Source organism: Mobula birostris, chromosome 6 (genome assembly GCF_030028105.1).
Source record: "Mobula birostris isolate sMobBir1 chromosome 6, sMobBir1.hap1, whole genome shotgun sequence".
Lineage (NCBI taxonomy): Eukaryota > Metazoa > Chordata > Chondrichthyes > Myliobatiformes > Myliobatidae > Mobula > Mobula birostris.
In genome coordinates, this window is record NC_092375.1 from 77,205,472 (window position 1) to 77,232,854 (window position 27,383).

A 27,383-nucleotide genomic window follows, 5' to 3' on the forward strand; every position below is an offset into this window, starting at 1 on the left:
GAGGAGATTTACAAAGACGTTGTCTGGATTGGGGAGCATGCCTTATGAAAACAGGTTGAGTGAACTCGGCGTTTCCTGAGGCATTGATCGTGCGGATAGTCAGAGGCTTTTTCCCAGGGCTGAAATAGTTGCCACAAGAGGACACCGGTTTAAGGTGCTGGGGAGTAGGTACAGAGGTAATGTCAGGGGTAAGTTTATTACTCAGAAAGTGGTGAGTACGTGGAATGGGCTGCCGGCAACGGTGATGGAGCCGGATATGATAGGGTCTTTTAAGAGACTTTTGGATAGGTACATGGAGCTTAGAAAAATAGGGGGCTATGGGGAAATCTAGTAATTTCTAAGGTAGGGACATGCTCGGCACAACTTTGTGGACAGAAAAGCCTGTATTGTGCTATAGGTTTTCTATGTTTAACTTAACGGATTGCTTTATTTCTCACTGTACATTGACACATACAGTGAAGTGCATTGTTTGCATCAAATCATATCAGTGCTGGGAAGCCCACTGGTGTTGCCATGCTTCCAGTGCCAACGTAATACGTCAAACCTCACTAATCCTAGCCATACATCTTTGGAATGTGGGAGGAAACTGGAGCATCTGGAGGAAACCCATGTAGCCTCAGGATAGTGTGTAAACTCCTTTTAGACAGCAGCAGGGATCGAACCCTGATCTTACTGCTGGTGCTGATAAGTGTTGCACTGACCGTGTTGCTACCATGCTCCAATTTGACTGCATTCAGACAGTGAGATCCAGAACATAACCTCAGGCCATCCTCGAGTTCCAAACACTTGGGGTCTGGAGACCCCAGCACATGGACTAGCTACCAAAATAAGTTCAAAAATCCAACGTACATTCATACGTTCATTCCAATAAACCGCAGAACTAGTTTGGTAATTCTTCCTACCAACTAGCAGGCTCATTTACTGCATTTATTTATCTATTGAGATACAGCACTGAATAGGTCCTACCGGCCTTTCGAGCCATGGTGCCCAGCAATCCCCTGATTTAATCTGAGTCTAATCACAGGACAATTTACAAGGGCCAGTTAATCTACCAACCAGTATGTCTTTGGACTGTGGGAGGAACCAGAGCACCTTGAGGAAACCCATGTGTTCACAGGGAGAATGTCCAAACTCCTTAAAGGCAGCAGCAGGAATTGAACACTACAAAGTCTTGTGCTAACCACTGCGCACTGTGTTTTTGATGCTGTTTATTGGCAGTGGTGTGTTTACTCTGTTGAGTGGTTTTTAGTGTTTTTTGACATATGACGTCTGTGAAAACAGAACCCACTCATTATCTTGCGGTGGCCCGCGTTCCCTGTCTGAGAAAGATTTTTCATTGTGTCTGTACCCACTCTTTAAATCTGCGCCCTCTAGTGTTCACCCTTTTCACCACTGGAAAATGCTTTTTCACACTGTCTGGACATTTGATGATTTTGGGCATGTTTGTCAAACCATCTTTTCTGTAGGCACTGGCCCTCAGACCATTCCAGCAAGTTGATCTGTACCCTCTCCAAGCCTTTGCATCTTTCCTGAAGTGCAGTAACCAGACATGGAACTAATAAAACACAAAATGCAGGAATTAATTCAGCAGCTCAGGCAGCACCAATGCAGAGAGTAAAATAATGTTTTACATCAGAATCTGATAACCAGATGCAGTACTCTTCTTGTAACCTGTGCTTCACAGGAGCTCAACACTTTTATTCTCTAAGGCTGCATATATAAAACCTGTGATCTTGTATGTTTTCTTTTGATCTATTTTTCAGTCTGTCCTGCTGCCTTCAAATATCTGTGCACAAGAATGCTGTGTTCCTGAAGACCTTTCAGAATTATAATTTACATGTTATCTTCACTTTTTCTTCTTACCAAAATGGACACCCTTCACTCGTCTCTGTTAAATTGCACTTGCCCTGTGTTCCACGCCATTCCACCAGGTTTCTAACAGCCACTCGAAGCCTGTCACTGCTACCCTCTCTCCTTTCCTTGTAAATCTCCAGTAAACTTTCCTTCTCTCACCTTGTATCTATGCCCTCAAGTATTTGGTATTTCCTTCTCCGGACCTATCTATGCTTCTCATAATTTTATATACTTTTATCTGATTGCACCCCTGCCACTTCGGTTGCACAGAAAATAAAATCCAAGTTTGTTCAATATCATCTTATAGCTAACATTGTGACCCAGAGAAACTCTGGAGAAATGATGTAACTAGTGATGTGTTAGAAACTGTAATCTACCATCGTGTGGAATGTCTTAGGTACTGAAGTTGGAGACACCAAAGGACGACTTGACTAAAAAGAATGTAGCAGAGGGATACATTGAGAGTGTTAGAAAGGGTTAATTTGCCTGTTTCTATGCCGTTTGTGCTGGGGCAGTAAACTATTTGTTAGCTTGATTTTGGATTGATTGAAGGGCCATCTGTAAACTGACCCAGAGAATAAGAGGATGAGCAAAAGTTAAACACTGTATCTAGTAGAAATAAGAACAGAAGGAGCTGGAAACACTCTGCAGGCTAGAGCTCAACAAGAGAAAGAATTTAGGCGATGATCTGTAATCAACGCAGGATAAATCCAAGGTGGTTGGATGAACACATGAGAATATACAATGTATAGAGACACAAGACTGCAGGTGCTGGAATGTGGGGCAACAAAAACAAGACATAGGTGAACTCAGCTGGTTAGGCAACATCTGTGGAAGGAAATGAACAGTCGATGTTTCAGGTTGCGACCCAGTAGAGTAGACAAAGATGGAATTGTCAGTTGGCCATTTCCCTCCCTGAATACCCAGTTCTTTTAGCATCTCATCTGGAAAAATATACACGTCCATTCTGCAGTATTCTGCTACGGGCATAATTATAGCTGGTTCTGATGGAACTGGAATTCACAACGTGCTGAAGAAGGAGCACCATTTTCTGAATTTCAGAACAGATTGACAGGGAGATTCTGCAATGCCACCTTCTTTCCACAGCACACAGGATGTAACATTGCCTTAAGAATGAGGATACAATTAATGACTATCAGCATTAAGGAGCTTGATCTTGATTTCTAGTTACAAGGCCATGTAAATACAGATTTTGGAGGTGGATGGTGATTTTCCAGATAAAATGTATCATGCCAATTAGTAAAAAAAAAATCAGGATATAGTCTTAGTTGTGCATTAGAGATAATGAGCTGTGTTGAAGTGTTTAGTTTAATTTTGTTCATAGCATACGTCTTTTTTCTTTACAGGGAGCCTTTCTGCACTCCTCCAATCAAAGTGGGGTCCCTTGAAAGATAACGTATCCACCATTGTGTTTTACACCAGACAGATACTGGAGGGTCTAAGCTACCTTCATGAGAACCAGATTGTGCATCGAGACATTAAGGTGACTGGTTTGAATTGGCTTGTGATCTGTCTGAGCTTATATCAGATTGACAAGATGATGCTCAAGTAAAATACATTAAATAGAAAAAAGATGGTTTATTGGGAATTTTATAATCTGCTTTACTAAAATTGTCCTTCAGTGTAGCAGATGCCACTGTGGAAGTAGTTTCGAAGCATCTGATAATATATGTGCTGTATTCTCAAAATGGCATCACCATCCCAGCTGTGTTAAAAAGAGAATGTTACCCTGTATAAAGTCTTTCTCTGCAGATACAGTATTTAGTTACATTTCTGCAATTGATCTATATTGATTGCATACAAAGGTTAATTAGTTGCTGGTTTTAGGAGAATTCAGGAACTCAGCCTCAAGCACAAGTACACACTGTATTATGGGATAATTAAAGTTTCAAGGCTCAGATAAATGTTTAGTTAAGGATTCAGAGGAAATGGAGTAAGGCCAATAAATGTGTTTGAGGTGCAGAACAACCATCGCTTGATTCAACAGTAGAGACATATTGCAGAACTGAACCACACTCCTCCTCATGTCTATAGCCGTAATAATAAATATTGCCAACTATTAGTTTTCTGCAGAATTTTGATAAAAATAATTTCCTTTTGGCTAGTATATTGGTTACCTGGACTAATTTTCTTACAATTATTTTTAATCCTGTGAAGATCTTTGTACTTACAGGGAGATAATGTTCTTGTAAACACATACAGTGGTGTGGTGAAGATTTCAGACTTTGGAACATCGAAGCGATTGGCAGAAGTGAACCCTTGTACTGAAACGTTTACTGGTAAGGACCAAAGGACTGAAATTGTTTGCTCACAACACTGGAGAGAGCCGGTATTGGGTTTATTGCCTCCTGGATGTGCTGGTTTCTTACTTTGTAAGAAGTTTCTCACACTGCATTACAGCATAGAATCATGCCATTCAGCTCATTAGAATTGATCCCAGTGGAATCACGTCACTTATATGTTCCCACCCATTCTCATTGTGCTTTACACTGGGATGATTTACAGTAGACAATAGACAATAGGTGCAAGAGTAGGCCATTCAGCCCTTTGAGCCAGCACCGCCATTCACTGTGATCATGGCTGATCATCCATAATCAGTACCCTTTTCCTGCCTTCTCCCCATATCCCTTCACTCCGCTATCATTAAGAGCTCTATCTAACTCTCTTTTGAAAGAATTGGCCTCCACTGCCCTCTGAGGCAGAGTGTTCCACAGAACCACAACTCTCTGTGTGAAAAAGTTTTTCCTCAACTCCGTTCTAAATTGTCTTAAACTGTGGCCTCTGGTTCTGGACTCCCCCATCAGGAACGTGTTTCCTGCCTCTAGCGTGTCCAATCCCTTAATAATCTTATGTTTCAATCAGGAACATCTAAAACTGTAACAAACTTCTGTAGATGTGTAGTGGAGAGTATATTGACTGGCTGCATCACAGCCTGATACAGAAACACCAATATCTTTGAACAGAAAATCCTACAAGAAGAAGTGGATTTGGCCCAATACACCATGAGTAAAGCCCTCCCAACCATTGAGCATATCTACAAGAAGCACTGTCATAGGAAAGCAGCATCCCTCATCAGAGATCCCCACCACCCAGGTCATGCTCTCTTCTTGCTGCTGCCATCAGGCAGAAGGTACAAGAGTCTCAGAACTTGCACCACCAGGTTCAAGAACGGTTACTACCCCTTAGCCATCAGGCTCATGAATAAAAAAGGGATAACTACACTCACTTGCCCCATCATTGAAATGTTCCCACAACCAATTAATTAACTTTCAAGGGCTCTTCATCTCACGTTCTCAATATTTATTACTATTTATTTATATTTGCACTTGCACAATCTGTGGTCTGCTGGAATCTGGTTGATCTTTCATTGATCGTGCTATAGTTACTGTTCTATAGAATTGTTGAATATGCCCACAAGAAAAGTAACCTCAGGCTTATATATGGTGACATGTATATGTACTTTGAGAATAAGATTTACTTTGAACTTTGAATGTGGGAGGGAACCAGACGATGGCTACAGAAAAAAGAGGTACAGTAAATCCCACACAGGTCAGCATTGCAGCTGGTTTGCTGGAGCTATAAGCCAGCAGCACTCTGTGCAGTGCCACCCCTGCTTCTGAATTTCCAGTGTTCAAGGAGCGGATGAGTAATTCTCACCATTTCCCATACATGGGGAAGCTATAGATCACTTCGACATTTGTCCAGCGTAAACATTTCTGCACTGTGCAGACTTGGGTTCTGTTCAGCAAGTTAATAAAGACGCCAAGTGACAACTATTTTATTTATTTAATAGAACAAAATAATTAAAATAACTGGGCCCAGAACACACACACTCTTATGACTCAACCATTCCTTTTATTTTACTTGTGCACAAGGGGAATAGCATGTCCCCTGTCACCCACACTGTCTTGAAGTCGGAACAGAAATTTGCTATTTTTCTACAGGATTGGCCTCCCATTTACAGATATTAATCATTGTAAATTTTATATGTTTGAATTCCTTACTCGCAAGATCAATCATCATTCACAATAGAGGCATTAAAGTCAATCGAAACTTCGAGCAGACAGGCGGTGATATTTTGAAGTTAGTACAGACAATAAAACGTTAGTTGTTGGATATGTTTTCCATCCTTCCGTTACTCTTACCTTGTCTGTTTCCGGCACCCCCTATTGTGTAAAGGGATGCGATGTTTCAGAAAGACCTTTCTGGTGAAGTCTCACTAGCTTGAATACACACTGTTTCAGTCACCCCAGCCTGTCTTGATTGAGCAGGGGGGGCTCTGGCAATCTCACTTGTCTACAACTGCCCCAAGCTATCCTTGCTTTATTGCAACTTCACACTCCATCCTCTTTGTCCAGTACAGGACATCATAAATCTTGCTGAATTTCAGTAACACAGAGTCTCTGAAAGTCCGTAACAGTTCCATCAGGGACAGTTGACTGTTGGTATCAGGGATATATGTGCAACACTCCTGTCTAATAAGTACCACCTCTTTTAGACAACAGAATTTCTAGTGCTAATTGATTTGGAGGTGGGGGGCTGGGGGAACTGTGTGGATTGCCGGCAATGTCAGTGATGAACAAGAAAAAATCTGCAGATGCTGGAAATCCAAGCAACACACACAAAATGCTAGAGGAACTCAGCGAGCCAGGCAGCATCTATGGAAAAGAGTATAGCTGACGTTTTGGGTCAAAACATATCATGTTGACGGCCTGGCTCGTCATGTAGTGCTGAAGCTGTGTTGGTAGCCAGTTTCTGCAGCGGTGCTGAGGCCATGTTAATGCTTTCATTAGCTTGTCTGGCAGGTTCCCAGAACAGGAATATTAAAATCTAGAAACACTCAGCCTCTGTAGCCCCACTCAGTTGGATATAGAAAGAGTGTGACCAGGTGGAACATCTATGGTACCATGTAGGCCAGGTAATAATTGCTCTATGGCTTTGATTCAGGGCAATGATCTACTCCTGACAGTCTGCTGGCCACACACTCAGTAAGTGCCATTAACATTATTCGGAGGGTCATCGTTAGTTCAGACATTGCACATACTGTTTACCTAAGTGTAGTTCCATCTCTAGATAGTTATAATGACATAGTGTGGCCCTATCCCCAAGAAATAGCCTTGGATCAGGGGTTTTATGCAATTGTTGTAAGTAGATTGATGATATACCTCAAAATAATGTATCATTTCTTAATGCATGCATTACTAAATGACAATAAAAGAGGACTACGTGTCTTCATAATCATAAATAGATGCATTGTCAAGAGTCATTCCTATGGGTAGTGCAATGCTGTGCTCCCTTACAATTCCACTTTCATTATCAAAGTAAGATGCAGAATCAAACTCACTACGATTCAGGTTTTATCAACGCATTGGCAAGCTGCCTTCTGAGAGTGAAAGTATAGATACTCTCTAGAGCGCACCCAACAGCCTAACTGGTTAGTACACAAGGTGTGTTCATAACTAAGGTGAAGGAAAGTGTTAGGGGTATTAATGTTGTGAGATACTTCTGCATTTAAGTGAAAAATAGATGTCTAGATTACCCAAAACTTATAATGAATAATGATTACTTAACTTGCCAAATAGCAAAGATCAAGAATTTAGTCCATTAGTCCTTATCGTCAACGTTCTTCTGGTTACCTGTTCCCTGGTCTGGTGGCACCACTGGCTTAATGTGCAAGGTGTGTATCCACGTCAGCTTTCTTTGGACCTTTAAAGTAGTTTATGGGGTCAGCAACACTTGGAATCGACTTTCCCAGCATAGATCCAGATAGTTCTTTTCATCAGTAGGCTCTCAACAGTACCCAATCTCCTGACTGGTAGGTCTGACACTCTGCAGCCACCAGGTATCTGGTGAGCTTCAAGGACCTGTTGATGGGAACTTTTAAGAGCTTGTGTGAGTACTACAACATGTTTTCACTCAAAATAAGGATGTCTATGTTTAATTAAAAAGGGAGAGATGACTGGCAAATGCATGGGACGTCCCAAATCTATCTCATGTGGAAATAGGACTGTTACGTAGTTTGCAGCACAGTGCATTGTAATGAGGGCCAGTGGAAGCACCTCTGGGCACGTTAGCTTGATCTTGTTACGCTATCTTTTAGCTGTCCCATAAGGTCGAGGGTGATAAGGGCAGGTGAAATGATATTCATACACTACAGGACTTTAGTAAACTTTACTGATAAAGTGAGGACCATTATCACTTGAGGTTTTCTTTGGGATCGCAGACCTAGGGATAAATTCTCACAGTAGAAATTGTCAACAGTTATGGCATCATTTCTCTGAATGGATTATCTCTTACCCCTGGAGATAATGAGCAAAATAAGTGCATAACTGCAACCCATACATTTAGATAACTGTATAAAGTCCACTTGGAGATGCAGAAATGAATTCCAGAGAAGGGCCCAGTAGAGGCCGATAACAGCAGTGTCTTTCAGGATCATGTCTTTGGCAAACCATACAGTTGCTACTACTTTTCTGGCTGTGGTCAAAAATCTCTCATTTCCAATTATACTCATCATCCTTTACAGTCTTGCACATAGTGTACTTTATTCCATAAAGCCTTTTTGACCTCTGATGCATCACTCTACTACAGTTGCTGCCTTAGCAAAGGAGTCCGCTCATCCGTTCCTTCCAGTGATTTCATCCTCCCCGTTAGTGTGAGCCACATAGTTTATAACAACAATTACAGTAAGTAATTGAAAAGCCGGCTGGTGGTGTAGTGGTATCAGCACTGGACTTCAAGGCAGATGATCCTGAGTTCAAACCCAGCCGGGTCCCAACCTGGGCAGCAGCAGTACCTGTGCGGAAGAAAGGCCTGGCAATCTACTTCTGTATCTTGCCATGAAAACCCTATGGTCCCTCCATCCTCATGGAGCAACAACAATGATTGAAAAGCACGGAAAGTTCATATTTACTTCACTGTGTTCTATCGGAGCTCCGATGAGCTGAGAAACTCACGTAGCTTCCATAATTGTCTGTTGTCATGTGCTACTTCGAAGGCATAATGATATTTACTGGTTACAAGGATGCAGACTCCTGATAGGGCAAAAGGGCTCAGGGTAGCTGTGCTATCTCACCTGTTAAATGACATGCACACACCGCATTTCCACTAGGATTTTTCATTGAAACTTTTTCCAGTATCAGATTAGGAGAAAAAGCTATCAAAGAAAAATTACATTAGGTGGCATTTTACAAAGGGCAGTATTAAAATCGTATAAGTTACTAAATACAGTTCGAGACTGGATTATTTAAACTGTGTAGTCAAAAGTTGCAGGTAGCACTGAAGACGGAAACTGGTATCAGGTAGCACTGAAGACGGAAACTGGTATCAAAATTGCCTTTGCCTGAAGGCATTGTTGAGCCTAGTGGCCGGGATGTCCACAAACAAAACATACCCCTCTCAGACATCCCTGTGTTTTACCCCTACCGTGTTCACTGTCCCATTTCCATGTTCGTTCGATCAAAAAAACCATTTAGAATTTATTTCACATTTTGGATAGTATTCCCTAAACAACTACATTATTTAAAACAAAAATTACCAGTCACAAGTGGGTCAAATGAGCCAGATGTGTATATAGCAGGTAATGTTAAGAGATAAGTTTTCAGTGAAATTTTAAACAGAAGTTAATCTGGTAAGATTAACCAAAATTTGGTCACGGTCAATTTGGTTAAATGTAAAACAAAGCAATAAGTTAAAATAATATTCAAGTTGTATAGGACAGCTTTGCAATACCTTTAAAACAATGTACAATATTACCCAGGGGCCATAGTGAAGCAGCCTGGAATGTCTACAAATATTGTCTCCATTCACTTAACGAGTTTAATCTTTTGATGTTGTAATTGCTTTTGGCAATATTGTAAAATACTCACAATTTTACTTAAGTCTTCTCATCTCACACAAGTAACCGTACATATTTTCCATTAATCTAGGTTGCAATTTACTTACAATAACATTAATTAAAATGGGCATCCCTACATTTAAATCCAGGTACTTTTGTAAACATTTACACACAAGTTCTATGTATTCATTAGCATCCTTGTTTTTTGTACAATAGTGTATTTTATGCCGATCGACAGTGCGAAGGAAACATTTTCTTATGGCTCTTACTAGATGAGTTCAAGGTACATTGAAATCAACATTTTGCTCATCGCCTCTGCACTGGCTGAGGGTAGCAGACACCAACAGAATCAACAAATTCATTCGTAAGGCCAGTGATGTTGTGGGGATGGAACTGGACTCTCTGACGGTGGTGTCTGAAAAGAGGATGCTGTCCAAGTTGCATGCCTTCTTGGACAATGTCTCCCATCCACTACATAATGTACTGGGTGGGCACAGGAGTACATTCAGCCAGAGACTCATTCCACAGAGATGCAACACTGAGCGTCATAGGAAGTCATTCCTGCCTGTGGCCATCAACCTTTACAGCTCCTCCTTTGGAGGGTCAGACACCCTGAGCCAATAGGCTGGTCCTGGACATTTCCTGGCATAATTTACATATTACTATTTAATTATTTATGATTTTATTACTATTTAATTATTTATGGTGCAACTCTAACGAAAACCAATTTCCCTCGGGATCAATAAAGTATGACTATGACTATGACTATGACTACTGTCCCTCCACCTCCCATCTCCCGAAGTGCTATTGGGATCCTCCATCTGTGGCAGGGCACTGGCTGATGCCAGCCTCGCCAAGTACTCAAAAGGTGACGCTTGGTGTGGGCCTTGTTGAAACCGTGCCTGGGGAAGACAGGGCTACACCATTTAGTTCACCATCAGACTCTGGTGTTAATTGTTTATTTTCAAACACTGAGGTAGGCACTATTAACTTTACCTGATCTTTCTGTCTTTTCCTTCCTTAATTTTTGTTCACTTTCTCTGCTTTTTGCCAAGATTCACCTGACTGTTTTTACATATCACATCTTCATTGAATAATCACAGGCCATGATACAGTCTTCTCACATTTTCTTTGCTCTAACAACACATCTGCAGAGCTTTACTTCGTCCATTCCTGCATACAATTACTTCTCAGCATACCTACTATTTTCTGGTCCATAACATACAAACTTGCACACTATCGGAGTCCTTTAGAGGTCTAGGACACGGCACTTTCACGCACACACACAATCAGGGAACTCACATACAGTCACACACACACACACACACACACAAAATCAAGGCATATGGGCACACAGACACATTCACGCACACATACATTTCAGAATTCCTTTTAAACACACTTATCGAATTTTTCTGTGCCTTATGCGGGAATCCAACCCGAACCATGGCAACCTCATGCGGAACTCCAATCTGGACACGATAGCCTTGTGTGGGACTCTAGCCTGGACACGGCAACCTCGTGCAAGACTCCAACCCAGACACGGCAACCTCCTGTGGGACTCCAGCCCAGACACACTGACTTCCTGTAGAACTCCAACCCAGACTCGGCAACCTCGTGCAAGACTCCAACCTCATCTCTTGTTAAACGCTACGGCTTTCCTATTCCAGCGACTGAGGTGGCGTACCTTGACTACTCCACATGGTGATATTTGCCTTCCTGCAGCAGACTCTGACTCAGTCTCCTACTCACATATGAGCAGCCTGGGATAGGGCTGATCGGATACCGGGGCTGAATTCTTTTGTCCCACATAACAAAGTCAAGGATTAGCCATTTCGGTGGAACCTCCAAGTAACTGTCATCGGCAATAGTAAAATAAAATGAAATAACTGGACCCAGAACACACACACTCTTACGACTCAACCATTCCTGTTATCTTACTTGTGCCTGTCACCTGCACTGTTCTGTAGTCTGAACAGAATTTTTGTACAAAATTGGCTTATCAGTTATGGATTTTTATCAATGTAAATTGTACAGTGCATTTAAAAATGTATTTAGCCCCATCATAAATGTTTAGTTCACATAAATGAGCATTACAACCAGGGATTTTCAATAATTTTTAACTGAGGATTTTTATTTGGGAATCACATCCTGCTTTTTTCACAGTAGAGCCCAAAATAAAACAGGAAATATTGTAAAGCATGAAAAACTAAAAATTCAAAACCTGGAATGTCAGCAGTTCGAAGTATTCATTTCCCTTTGCTCAGTACTGAGGTGAACCACCTCTCACAGCTATTACAGCCAGTAGTCTTTTTGGTTAAGTCTCTATTAGCTTTGCACAATGTGATGGAGCAAGATTTGCTCATTCATCTTTGCAGAATTGCTCAAGCTGTGCCGGGTCAGTTGGGGACCACTAGTTAGTTGCAGACACTGGCTTTTGCAGCTCACTCAGAAAGACAGCAACTTTGAGGTCTTACCAGAGATGTTCGATTGGGTTAAGGTCAGGACTCTTACCGGGGCCACTCAAGGGCATCACTCCATAGTTGCTCTGGCAGTGTGCTTTGGGTCGTTGTCCTGCTGAAAGATGAACTTCCTCCCCAGTTTAAGCTTTCTGGTGGAGGCTGGCAGGTTTTTATCCAGGATCTCTGTATTTACCAGCATTCGCCTTCCCATTAATCCTGACCTGATTTCTAGTCCCTGCTGCTGAAAAGTATCCCCATGGCATAATGCTACCTCCACCATACTTTACAGAAGAGATGTTGTTACCTGGCTGGTGTGCAGTATTAGATCCACGCCACACGTACTGCCTAGTTTTAAGGCCAAGAAGTTCCACCTTTGTCACATCTAACATCCGACCACAAGACTAACTTCCACATTTTTACAGTATCTTCTAGGTGATGTTTTATCTTCTAGGTGATGTTTCATCTTTACAGACAAGGATATGCTTTTTTTTTAGCCAGCCCTCCTCCTTGCCACTCTCCCATAAATACCTTTTTTGTGCAAGGCCTTGGAGATTGTGGAGCCATGAACTTCATCTCCAGTTGCAGCTCACTCAGAGTGACTGTTAGCATCACAGTAGCCTAATAAATACCATTCTTTTCCAGCAACTAAGTTTATAGGGTAAGTCTGACCTAGGCAATGTGGCTGTGATTTCATATTATATCCACTTTTTCCACAATGGACTGCATTGAGCACCAAGGTATGTTTAGTACTTTTGAGAGGGTCCTGTACCCTGCCCAAATTTGTGCTTCTCTATGATAATTTCCCTGACTTCTCCTGAATGCTTTTTTGTTTTCTTTTTGGTTTAGTCTGTTGAAAACCTACCCTACCATTGAGAGAGAGAGGTTATTTATTCTTATGAACTCATTGAAAACAGGTGATCCTCCAATTTTCTACATTAAAAATTGGGTGAGTTGGTAGGGTAATATACACACCACACCCAAGGAAATTTAGCTGAATAATTATAAAGGGGATGGATACCTCTTCAGCCTCACAATTTTGGTTTTAATTTTTAGTAAATTGTTGACAGGTTTTGAAATTTTTCTTTTGTTTTGACATAACGCACAATGTTTTGTAGATTAGCTCAAAAATCCTACTTCAATATATTTTAAATTTCGAAAATGAGACAGCGTAATGTGAAAGTAGTTGTGAGGGCTGAATATTTTTGAAACACACTGTACAAGTTTGAATTCCTTCCGCGCAAGATCAACCACCGTTCACAACAGAGAGTCAATCGAAATTTCAAGTGAACAGCCGATGACATTTTGAAGTTAGTAAGGACAATAGAGGCTTAGTTGTTGGATGTTTTTCACATCCTTCCGTTATTCTTATCTTGTTGATCTCCAGCAGCCCCTATTGTGTAAAGGGATACTATGTTTTAGGAAGACCTTTCTAGAACCCCTTGTCTGGCTTGAGTACACATTGCCTCAGTCACCCCAGCCCATCTCATCCGTTGTAAGCAGAGGTGTCCCATCAAAGATCTTACTTGACTACAACTGCCCAAAGCTATCCTTTTCTTGCCTTACCACAACTACCATACAAGGAATACGAAACATGATAAACATCTTTGAGATAAACCAATGTCTTTTCTGAGATTAATTTCAAAGCAAATATCAAATGTCAATTAACTGACTATCTTTCTAATTGTGGATGAACCTGCCTAAGATTGTTATGTTAGAGAGATTTTCCCCTTGTCTACATCATGGCCCTTTGTTCTCCAGTTCATCCCAGAAGAAATGCTTCAAAGATTAACCTGGAACAGTTAAAACAAAAGCAAGAATGCTAAAAACATTTCATTTACCTGTCCTTTTTAGAAAGGTTTATGTAGAAAAGTACCTTTGAGCACAGGCCATGGTCTACATAAAATGTCTGCAAGGTCCTGCAGGAGAAAAAAGGTGGTGAATCCTTTTGGGTGGTTTCCCTGTCAAAGACATTTGGCAGAATGCCTATTCACCACAACCCACAAGCTAGGCCTTCGTCTTGAAAGGGGCCATCCCTGTGAAAACCGTTGTGCACAGGCAGTGACTCATCTCTACTGCACACTATTCTTAGTTTGCTGTGGTGTGGATGAGTTATTATCCTGTTCTTGCCAGACGGTGGGCTTTTCCAGAAAGTCTTGGTTGTGATCTCTGTCGGGTTTGATTGTGAGCAATGGTGAAACATTGGATTCTGAGCTCTGAGGATGTTTCCAAGAATGCACCAAGATACGCATCATCTGTTGCAAGATCATCAGTTTGGTGAAAAGATGGGGTTTGCTGTGCCCAAAATTTGCTGCTAATCCAGTGTAAGGGGATACTGATAATCAATAGCTGGAGACTGGCACATTCCAGGGTCCAGGAGTAGGTGCTGAAGAATCCACTGAAATTTGGTGCAGTGCCATGGAAGCTTTAAGGGAAGGACTGCACTATAGGGTTGTCCTGCCTCTTTGGGACAGAGTCCCTGTGTTAGACTCAGACTAATTGTAGATAGAATTTTTGGGAATTCAGCAATCAATTGTAAGTATGTGGTGGGTAATGATATGCTTGATAGACTGAATGAAACTGATGCAACTTCCTTTACTATATAACTGTGAATTTTATTGTAACATATATCTTTGGAAATAAAAGTTATACTGTGGCTCAAGAATGCCGAGGGAAGTAACAGTTACAAGACTTGTAAAACTGGCTGCTGCCTTGTCATTGCTTATTTTATGCAATTGTTGAAAAGCAAAGTGTCTTCTTCCTTAGTAATTGGAGCTAAGAGTGTTTCTAAAATATATCTAATATATATGGAACATATATTCTGTTTAATTATCATCAGCATGCATTGTTCTATTTATTTGTTTTTATTTTCTCTTCTGCTTTTCTTAAACACAGAAATCAAGTACAATAATTTCCCCCCAGACTCTCGATCACTTTGGACTCATTATTTAGAAGGGATCTCCCCCCCCCCCCTTAAAGAAGGCATCAGATTCTTCCTACTGCTGTCACTGTACCTCATTGTAGAATGGCTAATATGTGACAAAAGGGCTTCTGTGTCATCAACGGTGAAATTTTCCTGTTCTTCAATGAGTTTCTTTGTCTAATTCAAACCATCTAGGCACATTACAATACATGGCTCCTGAGATCATGGACAAGGGTCCCCGAGGTCACGGTGCCCCAGCAGATATTTGGTCTCTGGGCTGTACTATCATTGAAATGGCAACGGGCAAACCACCCTTCTACGAATTAGGGGAGCCTCAAGTAGCTATGTTTAAGGTAAGGTTGCCACTGTGTCACTTCTTGCTGTTACAGAGTATGCCTTTACTCCTGAAGGATTACAGTCAAACTCTGATAATCTGGCACCATCGGGACTTTGGTGCTGGATGGATAGATGGTCCAGGTCATTGAATGTTAATCCTATTAATACTCCAATATGCTTTCATTTCGTTCCTTTGAAATATTACACTGCAGAGTAATATATATTTTCAATGAACCAAGTGAGTTTAAAGGGAGCAGTGCGAGTTTCAGCTGCAGTCACAACTCGAATTCCTGATACTTGCTGTTCCTGATGCTGAACTTGCATCAGAGCCATTCTCCAGAACATCAAGCACACTTCAGAATAATGAGTGAACCAAATGCCAAATCGTTGGGATTTCCAAATGATCAGATACTGGATTATCAGTTTTATTGTACAAGAATTCCTGTCTTATGTATTAAAATGGAAAGAAAAATCCGGGTATAACATAGTGATAAACATGGGTGTGTTTCCATAGAATAAATTACAAAATAAAAGTGTTTTTGTTTCCATTGGCAGTTCAGTATTTTCTATATTCCTACATCTCCATCCTGTATGATCAGGGATCAACTTTGTTCACCATATACACTTACTTGATTAGGAATTTGCTTGCTGTGTTGGCACAACATGCAAAAAAGAAAACAACATTCAGTAGTTATAAAGAATAAAGAATTATATAAAAAAATAAAGTCGGAGTTTAACGTACGGATGTGACAATAGACAATAGGTGCAGGAGTAGGCCATTCAGCCCTTCGAGCCAACACCACCATTCACTGTGATCATGGCTGATCATCCACAATCAGAACCCTTTTCCTGCCTTCTCCCCATATCCCTTCACTCCGCTATCTTTAAGAGCTCTATCTAACTCTTCCTTGAAAGAATCCAGAGAATTTGCCTCCAATTGGAATTTTATGTGGAATAAAATGTCCATAAATACATAAATGCCAGCATGTATTTATAATGTTAACAGCATTATAAAAGTGGTTTAAAGTGTTTACAGTGCAGTGATTAAAGTAATAGAGGAATAGTTGATCAGATAAACAGTCTAGAGAAGAAACTTTTAAGATAGCGTGAAGTTTTTCTTTTAATAGCCCTATAGCACTTTCTAGAAAGGAATTTTTGATACAGATGGTGCGAATAATTGTTCCTGAATAGGGCACTTGTCTGTTTTGACGTTTCCCTGTTTATCTAAGATGGGTTTCTTCAACAGGTTGGGATGTTTAAAATACACCCTGAAATCCCAGAATCTATGCCAACAGATGCAAAGTCCTTTATTCTCCGCTGCTTCGAGCCTGATCCTTCCAAACGAGCCACGGCTGCAGAGCTGTTGAAGGATCCCTTCCTCAGGAAGACTAGTTGGGGAAAGAAGAATAAAGTTGCCTTCAAACAGACTGGTAAGTCTTGCAAATAATCAAAGATCCAATGCCGTTACAAGAAGAGATAAGAACTGATTATATGATTAAATTAGGGAAGGATGAGTAGAAACAACTCAACAGAAAATTGCAAAGACAGAGAGCACACAGCCAATGGTAGGGACCTTAGCAGTATTGATATACTGAAGGATCTTGGGATCTAAGTCCATAGCTCCCTGAAAGTGGCTGTACAAGTTGAAAGGGTGGTAAAGAAAGTGAGTAGCCTGCGTGCTTATTAGTTAAGGCATTGAGTTCAGAAGCCAAGGGGTTATATTGTAGCTATATAAATCTCCAGTTAGGCCACTTCTGGCATATTGCATTACTCATTGTGGGAAGGATGTTGATGCTTTGGACAAGATGCAGGAGTGGCTTACCAGGATGCTGCCTGGATTAGAGGGTAGGCACTATGAGGAGAGTATGGTCAAACCTAAGTTGTCTTCTCTGGACCAGCAGAAAGGACACCTGATAGAAGTTCATGAGATTATGAGGTGGAATAGATAGACAGCTGGTACCTTTTCCTCAAGCTTGAAATATCTGATACTCAAGTACAAGCATTTAGGATGAGAAGGGGAGATGTGGGAGCTACTTTTATTTTACACAGAATGGTGTGTGTCTGGAACGTGATACCGGAGATGGTGGTATTTCAGAGGCTCATAAATATGCAGAGAATAGAGGGATGTGGACATGCAGAGAGAAGGGATTATTAATTTGGTGTCATTGGTTTAATCCGTTCAGCTGAACTATTCCAGTGCTTTACTATGGACTGTTCTAGAAGCAGTCCTTGAAATTGTTAGGCAGACTATCAGCTGAATGGGAGTGGATTCCAGTACCAGGTTTGGAACTTGTTGCTGTAATTATCGTTCTTCCTCAGTATTAATGGTCTCGAAGTTAAGCCTGGTCCGGGGTAGCAAGCTGAGTGCTCGGAATCAGACTGAGGTTTAAAGGAAATGGTCAGCAGGAAGATGATTTGTTTCCTTATCCTTTGCTGTTTAGAGTCCAATCGAAACATCTCTCTTCCTATCCTGGGCCCGGGTGAAAACCAAGGCAACAGTGGCAGTGATCCTGGATCAACATCACCAGACTTTGACACAAAGCAGAACCCATTCTTTGAGAAAAATGAAAGAACAAATTCAGACAATCAGATCAGAGTTTCAGGGTCTCCTTTTCTGAGGTAAAATGCAAAACCAAACTTTACCAGTTTTGCTTATAAGTTCTGTGCATGGACCTTACAGCCTTCAATGCGGAGTGTCATTTAGCCAGAATGAAATGTTTGCCAGGTTTGCAGTCAGAAGATAGGACTGTAATGCAAGGACCACATTACCCCATTACATTATCTTGTATGATCTTTTATAATATAACCATATAACCATATAACAATTACAGCACGGAAACAGGCCATCTTGGCCCTTCTAGTCTGTGCCGAACTCTTACTCTCACCTAGTCCCACCGACCTGCACTTGGCCCATAACCCTCCATTCCTTTCCTGTCCATATAGCTATCCAATATAACTTTAAATGACAACATCGAACCTGCCTCAACCACTTCTGCTGGAAACTTGTTCCACACAGCTACCAGTCTCTGAGTAAAGAAGTTCCCCCTCATGTTACCCCTAAGGTTTTGCCCTTTAACTCTCAACTCATGTCCTCTTGTTTGAATCTTCCCCACTCTCAATGGAAAAAGCCTATCCACGTCAACTCTGTCTATCCTCCTCATAATTTTAAACACCTCTATCAAGTCCCCCCTTAACCTTCTACGCTCCAAAGAATACAGACCCAACTTGTTCAACCTTTCTCTGTAACTTAGGAGATGAAACCCAGGTAACATTTTAGTAAACCTCCTCTGTACTCTCTCAATTTTATTGACATCTTTCCTATAATTCGGTGACCAGAACTGTACACAATACTCCAAATTTGGCCTTACCAATGCCCTATACAATTTCAACATTACATCCCAACTCCTATACTCAATGCTCTGATTTATAAAGGCCAGCATACCAAAAGCTTTCTTCACCACCCTATCCACATGAGATTCCACCTTCAGGGAACTATTATCTTATTACCGTCCTCCAACTGTATACATTGAAAGATAAATATTACAAAATATGCTTAGTAGATAAAATGGCATGAGACATCTTTTGGCACAGGACAAACTCCCAATCTTAACTGAACCATAATGAGGAAATAAACGGCAAGGGGAAAAACATTGACATTTCTAGACTTCTACAATACAACACTAGTCCTTTCATTTCTTCCATTCTTACCATCATTGATGCAAACAGTTCTTCTAGGTGAAGTTCATAAAACCATAAGACATAGGGGCAGGATTAGGTGATTCAGCCCATCGAGTCTGCCATGCCATTTCATCGTGGCTGATCTATTTCCTTCTCAGCCTGAATCCCCTGTCTTCTCCCCACATCCCTTCATGCCCTGACTAATCTAGAATCTATCAACCTCTGCCTTGAATATACCCACTGACTTGCCACCCATGGTAACGAATTCTACAGGTTCAAGACTCTAGCTTAAGAAATTCCTCCTCATTTCCATTCTAACAGGACGTCCATCTATTCTAAGGCTATGTCCTTTAGTCTTAGACACCCCCACCACAAGAAACATCCTCCCCATTTCCACTCTATCAAGAGCTTTTGATGTTCAATTCAATGTGATGCACTCGCACTTCTGCAGACCTAGTTTTCTGCATGTGATCTTTCTGCATTGGAGAAAGCAAATGTAGACAGGTTGATTGTTTTTGTGTTTTCTTCTGGGTGAAAAGAGCAACGGTTCACATTATATGCAAATTTCACAAATTGTGCAAGTGATTCAAGATCCCCTGTGCCAGATTGTAAATTCACATAAATTTTGGTTCCGAATAGAAAACTAAGAAAACAGACAAGAGATGTGCATTCGGTTGGGTCAATGTAAGCAAAAAAAGAACAAACTCAGGGAGAAACTGGAGATGCAAAGCTGCAGATGTTGGAATCTGAAGCAACACATAAAGCACTGAAGGAACTTAGTGGGTCAGTCAGCATCTACCGTGGGAAATAAGCAGTCAACGTTTTGGTTCGACTTCCTGACAGACGAAGTGATTCTACCTGAGGCTTTAACTGTCCATTTCTCTCCGTGCAGCCTGGTTCACTGAGTTGCTCCAGCACTTTGATTACTTTCTCGGTATCTGAAACCTCTTATGTCTCCGGATAGCCTCAAGATAGAGCGCCCCTTCTACATTACGGGATTTACTTTCTTGAGGGAAAGAATACAGAAGTAGATGTGATAATGTTAAATGTATGAGGATCTCTGCAAAGATTCATAGCTGATTCCATATTTGCTGAAATGGAATCTATATCCTGTGGGTGAAGAGGTACTCAGGATTGCAAGTGTCTGGTGTACAACAAGAGGTCCTCTTGTGTATTATGTCCTGAAGTCTTCAGGACTGTATCAGCCAATAATGGTTCCAATACTGGTTAGATTTCCAAGATTCAGCCTGCTCTCTCATTGCACTATCACTGACCTGGTCTCACCACGTTAAGGGATCGTGCCCTGCCCGTTTTACTAAAGGCTTGGTGGAGGAGGCTCACATGGCCTGTATCACTGGGTTTGCCTGTGATTGAGTAGAGAACCCTGAGTGTCACGTGTATTGCAGTTTCCCTTGTGCAAGCTGTCACCTCACCCACTCACCAGCCAAAACAAAAATAAATTACAGTGCGGTGGAATGCAATTAGATTGCAGGGGGTTTTGTGTGCAGTTTCTATTGTGGAATCACAAGGGACTGTATGTCAATGTGTCATTCTCTTCATTTCTATCATAAATTAGTTTGTACCTATTATGTTATGCATGAGATACACTTACAGAGCTAAACATTTCCATTTGCTGTTTGCATTTATTTTAAGAGCTCAACATGAGTATTAAAAGTTCAGCTAAAAGTAGAAGACACTTTCATTCCAGGAAGATACAGAACTGCATTTTACATTAGAAGAGACATTCAGAATGACTTCAGTTCAAGTCAACAAGTTAATTTATGTGTCGGAGGAGCCTGGTCTCTCACTTCTATTTACCAGATGCCTGGGCATTATCTACTTTCAGCAGCGATTTCAGTTGATGTTTTATTCATCCAGCCCATTCTCCTCTGAGGAATTAATATTGCTAATTGCTTTTACTATGTGATAGTAGCAAAATTACTCAAGTATTATTGTCCCAAAGTTGGTTACTGAGCCCAAACCTTCTTGAGGAGCTTACACAGATCAAAAGAATGCATAGAAGTAGTACATTGACCAAAATCTCAAAATACCTAGTACACATTATCTTGGCTTCTCCCTTCCTTCCCAGTCCTGATGAAGTCTTGGTCCAAAACATTGACTCTTTATTCCTTCAGGCCATAAGATGTAGGAGCAGAATGAGGCCATTTGGTCCATTGAGTCTGCTCCACCATTTCATCATGACTGATCCAATTTTCCCCTCAGCCCCAATCTCCTGCCTTCTCCTCATATCCCTTCATGCCCTGACCAATCAAGAATCTATCAGTTCTGCCTTAAATATACACAAGAACTTGGCTTCTACAGCTGTATGTGGCAAATAATTCCACAGATTCTCTATCTTCTGGTCTCTTCCACCATAGGAAACATCCTCTCTGCATCCAATCTATCAAGGCCTTTCACCATTCAATAGGTTTCAATGAGGTCACCCCTCATTCTTTTGAATTCCAGTGAATACAGGCTCAGAGCCATCAGACCTCATATGACAAGCCATTCAGTCATGGAATCATTTTCATGAACTTCCTTTGAACCCTCATGAAACCCTCTCTAGTTTCATACATCCTAAGATAAGGGGCCCAAACCTGCTCACAGTATTCCAAGTGAGGCCTCACCAGTGCTTTATAAAGTTCCAACATTACATTCTTCATTTATATTCTAGTCCTCTTGAAATGAATGCTAACATTGCATTTGCCTTCCTCACCACAGACTCAACCTTGCAAATTAACCTTTAGGGAATCCTGTACAAGCACACCCAAGTCATTTTGCATCTCAGTTTTTTGTATTTTCTCTCCATTTAGAAAATAGTCAACCCTTTCATTCTTTGCCATTTGTTTGCCCATTTTCCTAATCTATCCTAATCTATCTAAATCCTTCAGTAGCCTCTCTAATTTTTCAAAATTACATGCCCCTCCTCCGACTTTCATATCGCCTGCAAAATTTACAGCAAAGCCATCAATTCTGTCATCCAAATCATTGACATTTAACATAAAAAGAATCAGTCCCAACACAGATCCCTGTGGAACACCACTAGTCACCAGCAGCCAGTCAGAAAAGGATCCCTTTATTCCCACTCTTTGCTTCCTGCCAATCAGCCACTGCTTTATCGATGCTAGAATATTTCCTGTAATACCATGAGCTTGTAGCTTGTTAAGCAGCTTCATGTGTGGCACCTTTTCAAAGGCTTTCTGAAAATCCAGGTACACAACATCAAGTTGTCTATCCTGCTTGGTACTACTTCAAAGAATTCCAACAGATTTGTCAGACAAGATTTTCCCTTGACAAAACTATGCTGACTATGGCCTATTTTATCATGTGCCCCTTAGTACCCTGAGACTTCATCCTTAATAATCAACTCCAACATCTTCCCATCCACTGAGGTCAGACTAACTGGCCTGTAGATTCCTTTCTTCTGTCTCTCTTCCTTCTTGGAGTGACATTTGCAGGTTTCCAGTCTTCTCGAACCATTTCAGAATCTAGTAATTCTGGAATGATCATCACTACTGCCTCCACAATCTCTTCAGCCACCTCTTTCAGAACCCTGGAGTGTACACCATCTGGTCCAGGTGACTTTTCTACCTTCAGAACTTTCAGTTTCCCAAGAACCTTCTCACTAGTTATGGTAGCTTCACATACTTCATGACCCTTAACACCTGGAAATTCCACCATAGTGCTTGTATCTTCCACAGTAAAGACTGATGCAAAATAATTATTCAGTTCATTTGCTCTTTCATTATTCACTACCCTCCCCCCATTTACTACCTCTCCATAATTGTTTTCCAACCATCTGATATCCACTCTTGCCTTTCCTTTACACGTTATGTATCTGAAGATACTTTTTGGTATCCTCTTTAATATTATTGGCTAGCTTCCTTTCATATTCCATCTCTACCTTAATGACATTTTTAGTTGCCTTCTGTTGGTTTTTAAAAGCTTCACAATCCTCTAACTTCTCACTAATGTTTGCTCTATTATATGCCCTCTCTTTGGCTTTTATGTTGGCTTTGACCTCTCTCGTTAGCCATGGTTGTGTCATCTTTCCTTTAGAATACTTTGTGCTCTTTGGGATTTCTATATCCTGTGCCTTCCAAATTACTTCCAGAAATTCCAGCCATTGCTGCTCTGTCGCAATCCCTGCCAGTGTTCTTTTCCAATCAATTCTGACCAACTCCTCTCTCATGTCTCTGTAATTCATTTTCCTCCACTGTACTATTGATACATCTGACTTTAGCGTCGCATTCTCAAATTTCAGGGTGAATTCGGTCATATTATGATCACTTCCCCAAAGGGTTCTTTTGCCTTAAGCTCTCTAATCCATTCTGTTCATTGCATAACACGCAATCCAGAATAGGAAATCTTCTAGTGGGCTCAACCACGAGCTGCTCTAAAATGCCATCTCATAGGCACTCTGGGAAAACCCCTCCTGTAATCCAGCACCAACCTGATTTTCCCAATCTACCTGCTTATTGAATTCCCTCTTGACTGTTGTAACACTGCCCTTTTGACAGGTATTTTCTGTCTTCCATTGTAATTTGTAGGCCACTTCCTTACTACTGTTTGGGGAGCTGTATACAACTCCCATCGGGGTCTTTTTACACTTGCAGCTCCTCAGCTCCATCCACGAAGATTCAACACCTTTCAGCCCTTTGTTACATCTTTCTAATGATTTGATCTCATTTTTTACCACATATCAAGGCCACCCTCTCTGCCTTCCTGCCTCGTGTTTGGATACAATGTGTTTCCTTGGACATTAAGCTCCCTGCTATTATCTTTCAGCTATGATTCTGTGATGCGTAAAACATCATACCTGCCAATCTGCAACTGTGCTGCAAGGTCATCTATGTATGTTATTCTATATACTGGATGCATTCAGACACAACACCTTCAGTAATGTGTTCAACTTTTTCAATTTTGCTGCACCATACTCAGCATTTTATTCCCAACTTTGTCGATGGTCTTACCAACATCTGCCTCCACAACCTCTCTGCTAAGTGTTCTGACACCGTGGTTCCCATCCCCCTGCAACTTTAGTTTAAACCCCACCGGGCAGCATTAATAAACCTTCCCTCTAGGATATTGGTCCCCCTCCAGGTTCAGGTGCAAACGGTCCCTTTTGTACAGGTCTCACCTTCCCTGGAAGAGAGCCCAATGATCCAAAAATCTTACGCCCTCCCTCTTCCACCAACTTCTTAGCCACACATTAAACTGTATAATCTTCCTGGTTCTGGCCTCACTAGCACATGGCATGGGTACTGATCTTGAGATCTCCACCCTGGAGGTCCTGCCCTTTGACTTAACACCTAACTCCCTGAACTCCTTATGCAGAACCTCATCAATCATCCTATCCATGTCATTGGTACCTGCATGGACCACAACTTCTGGCTGTTCACCCTCCCACTTAAGAATGCTGAGAATTCGATCCAGGATATCCCAGACCCTGGCACTTGGTAGGCAACATACAATCCAGGAGTCTCGTTCTCGCCCACAGAACCTCCTGTCCATTCCCCTAACTAATGAATCCCCAATTACCACAGCATGCCTCTTCTGCCTTTCCATCTGAGTCACAGAGGCAGACTCTGTGCTAGAGACCCAACCACTGACTTTCCTCTGTTAGGTCATTCCCCCCCACAACAGTATCCAAAGTGGTATACCTGTTGTTGAGAGGGATGGCTACAGAGTTACTCTGCACTGGCTCCTTAACCCCTTTCCCCTTCCTGACTGTCACTCAATTTCCTGTGTCTTGCACCTTGGGTGTAACTACCTTTCTACATGTCCTATCTATCACCCCTCAGCCTCCCAAATGATCCAGAGTTCATCCAGTTCCAGCTCCAACTCCTTAACAGGCTTTGTTAGAAGCTGCAGCTGGATGCACTTCTCGCAGTTGTAGTCAGCAGGGATACTGGAGGTCTCCCTTCCTTCTCACATCCTGCAAGAGGAGCATTTCACTAGCCTGCCTGGCATCCCTACTGTCATAGCCGAGCAGGTAAAAAGAAGAAAAGGAAAAAGGCTCTGTTTTTCTTTCCATTGCTTCCTATGTGTCAAGCCTCTCTTGCCTGAAACCTTGAAGAGCTAAAGCCTTAAGATCACCACTCTGACAATGTCCACTCATTCGACGGTCACTGTGCTTGCCGCTGCCTTCCTTTAATTTGTTTTTACTATTTAATCCAAAGTGCTGATTAACCACTGGTCAAAGCTCTATTACACTGCCGTGAATTGCCTTTTATCCTCGGGAGGTGGACTTGATTGATGTCCCTTCCTCTCGAAACTTCTGATGTCCAGATTGATGCTGGTGAAAGCTTTCCATAGATGCTGCCCCATCTGCTGAGTTCATTCAGCATTTTATGTGTGTTACTCTGGGTTTCAGCATCTGCAAGATCGCTTGTGTTTACCCATTATCCTCAGTAATTGTTTTGTCTGTTATTGGCATTGTCATCCATATTCCAACATTAAAGCAGGTTCAAGAGGCCATTTGTGTACCATGTTTCTTTTTTCTTACATTCACTGTTGCTTGCATGAGTTTGTTAGTTGTACTCCCCTAGAGATTGACTGACATTTTTTTGATCACCGATTATCAGATAATGCTCTTGCCAGCTTTGACCAGCTGCTCTTCCCTAGAAGGCCTAATGGTTTCATCTTTGGCTTTTATTTTTGTTACCTTTTTATCTGATTGCTCCGAAGGAGCATTTTACCTTGACATCCTGCTATACACATATAACAAGGACACGACCCACCCAGCCAACACACTTTTCGTCCCTCTTCCCTCCCGGAGAAGGTTCAGGAGCTTGAAGACTCGTACGGCCAGATTTGGGAACAGTTTCTTTCCAACTGTGATAAGACTGCTGAACGGATCCTAACCCGGATCTGGGCCATACCCTCCAAATATCCGGACCTACCTCTCGGTCTTTTTGCACTACCTTACTTTCCTTTCTCTATTTTCTATTTTCTATTTTCTATTTATGATTTATAATTTAAAATTTTAATATTTACTATCGATTTGTACTCCAGGGAGCACAAAGAACAGAATCAAATATCACTGTGATGATTGTACGCTCTAGTATCAATTGTTTAGCGACAGTAAACTATAAAGTATGTGTTATTGATCAGCTTATCTGCAAATCCGACATTAATAGTTGCTCCACTGTTAGTTAAATGGCGCTGAGCATTAATGTTGCTAACATGTGCTCTTTTGCTAATGGTTGTCACTAACCTCAATGACCATCCCGTGATATAGTCTCCCTGATGAGTCTTCATCCACGGACGATCGGAGCAGTCCTGTTTCCTCTGATGAGATAGACACAAACCTATTCCTGCTAAAGAATGACAGCAAGCGCAGATCGCTTCTCTACAAAATTCTGAATGTAGACCAGGATAAGATTGTTTCCAACTTGCTGGAAAATCTGCACCAGGTAGGTGGATTGCACACACTCCTTGCAGCTAAGTAATTAAGTTTGTTACTTTGTTATATATAGCACACTGGCAATATCTTGTCACCAGAGGCATTGCTGCTACTTTGTAGTTCTAGTGACTCGGCTTCCATCCTGCTGAAGAGTGCTGTCAGTGTGGAGTTTGCATGATCTCCCTACATTTGTGCCTGTTTTTTTTTCTGGTTGCTCCTGCTCATTGTCACATTCCAAAGATGTGCTGGTTTGTGAATTATTTTACTCCAAGTGTAGGCAGATGGTAGGAGAAATGAAGGGAAGCTGATGAATATGTGAGAGAGAAATAGGTAAAGGAATGGGACTGATGGAGTTGTTGTAGAGCTGGTTGTGTTGTAAGGAAATAGGAGAAACAATATTTTTGAATTGAGATAGTTTTGTTTGCTTGAAATATCTTTATCAATTTTACTTATTTCGGTTTTGCTCTACCACCCCTGATAGTACCCAATTAGATCAAATCAAATTTGTTTTCTTCTTGTGAATCGTGGTGGTCAAGATAGTGCTGAAGATTGAAGCATTTTTCCATCATGCCTCTTGGATGTCAGCATGAGTGTTCCCATATCAAGAGAAGCTTGCTTTGACACGTTTCAAAATTCTCTCTGCTCTTTCTCGGGGAAGTGCCCGCCACCACTTTCAGGTGAATACCCACACCTACATTAAGAGCATGTATTTCCCACTACGTTCACCTGAGTAATAGTGTGGCGCAGTGAACCATTCCTAGTGATTTGCAAGTGAGTGTAGAACATGCGCATGGGCTTGGTGTGGGCTTGATTTGTATGCAGCTCCAGGAAGTGAGGTTCCCATGTCACCTCCAGATGGGATTAAAG

General features: G+C 41.4%; 1 protein-coding gene across 2 annotated transcripts in view; it reads left to right on the forward strand.

Annotated features, from left to right (window-relative positions):
- map3k15 (mitogen-activated protein kinase kinase kinase 15) overlaps positions 1-27,383 on the forward strand; it is a 150,255-nt gene that overhangs the window by 101,356 nt on the left and 21,516 nt on the right. For both annotated transcript variants that reach the window (XM_072260696.1, XM_072260697.1), the window contains exons 16-21: positions 3,222-3,358; positions 4,049-4,154; positions 15,290-15,447; positions 16,677-16,860; positions 17,872-18,049; positions 26,352-26,526. In XM_072260696.1, coding sequence (XP_072116797.1) covers positions 3,222-3,358; positions 4,049-4,154; positions 15,290-15,447; positions 16,677-16,860; positions 17,872-18,049; positions 26,352-26,526 — 938 coding nt within the window. The remainder of the gene's footprint in view (positions 1-3,221; positions 3,359-4,048; positions 4,155-15,289; positions 15,448-16,676; positions 16,861-17,871; positions 18,050-26,351; positions 26,527-27,383) is intronic.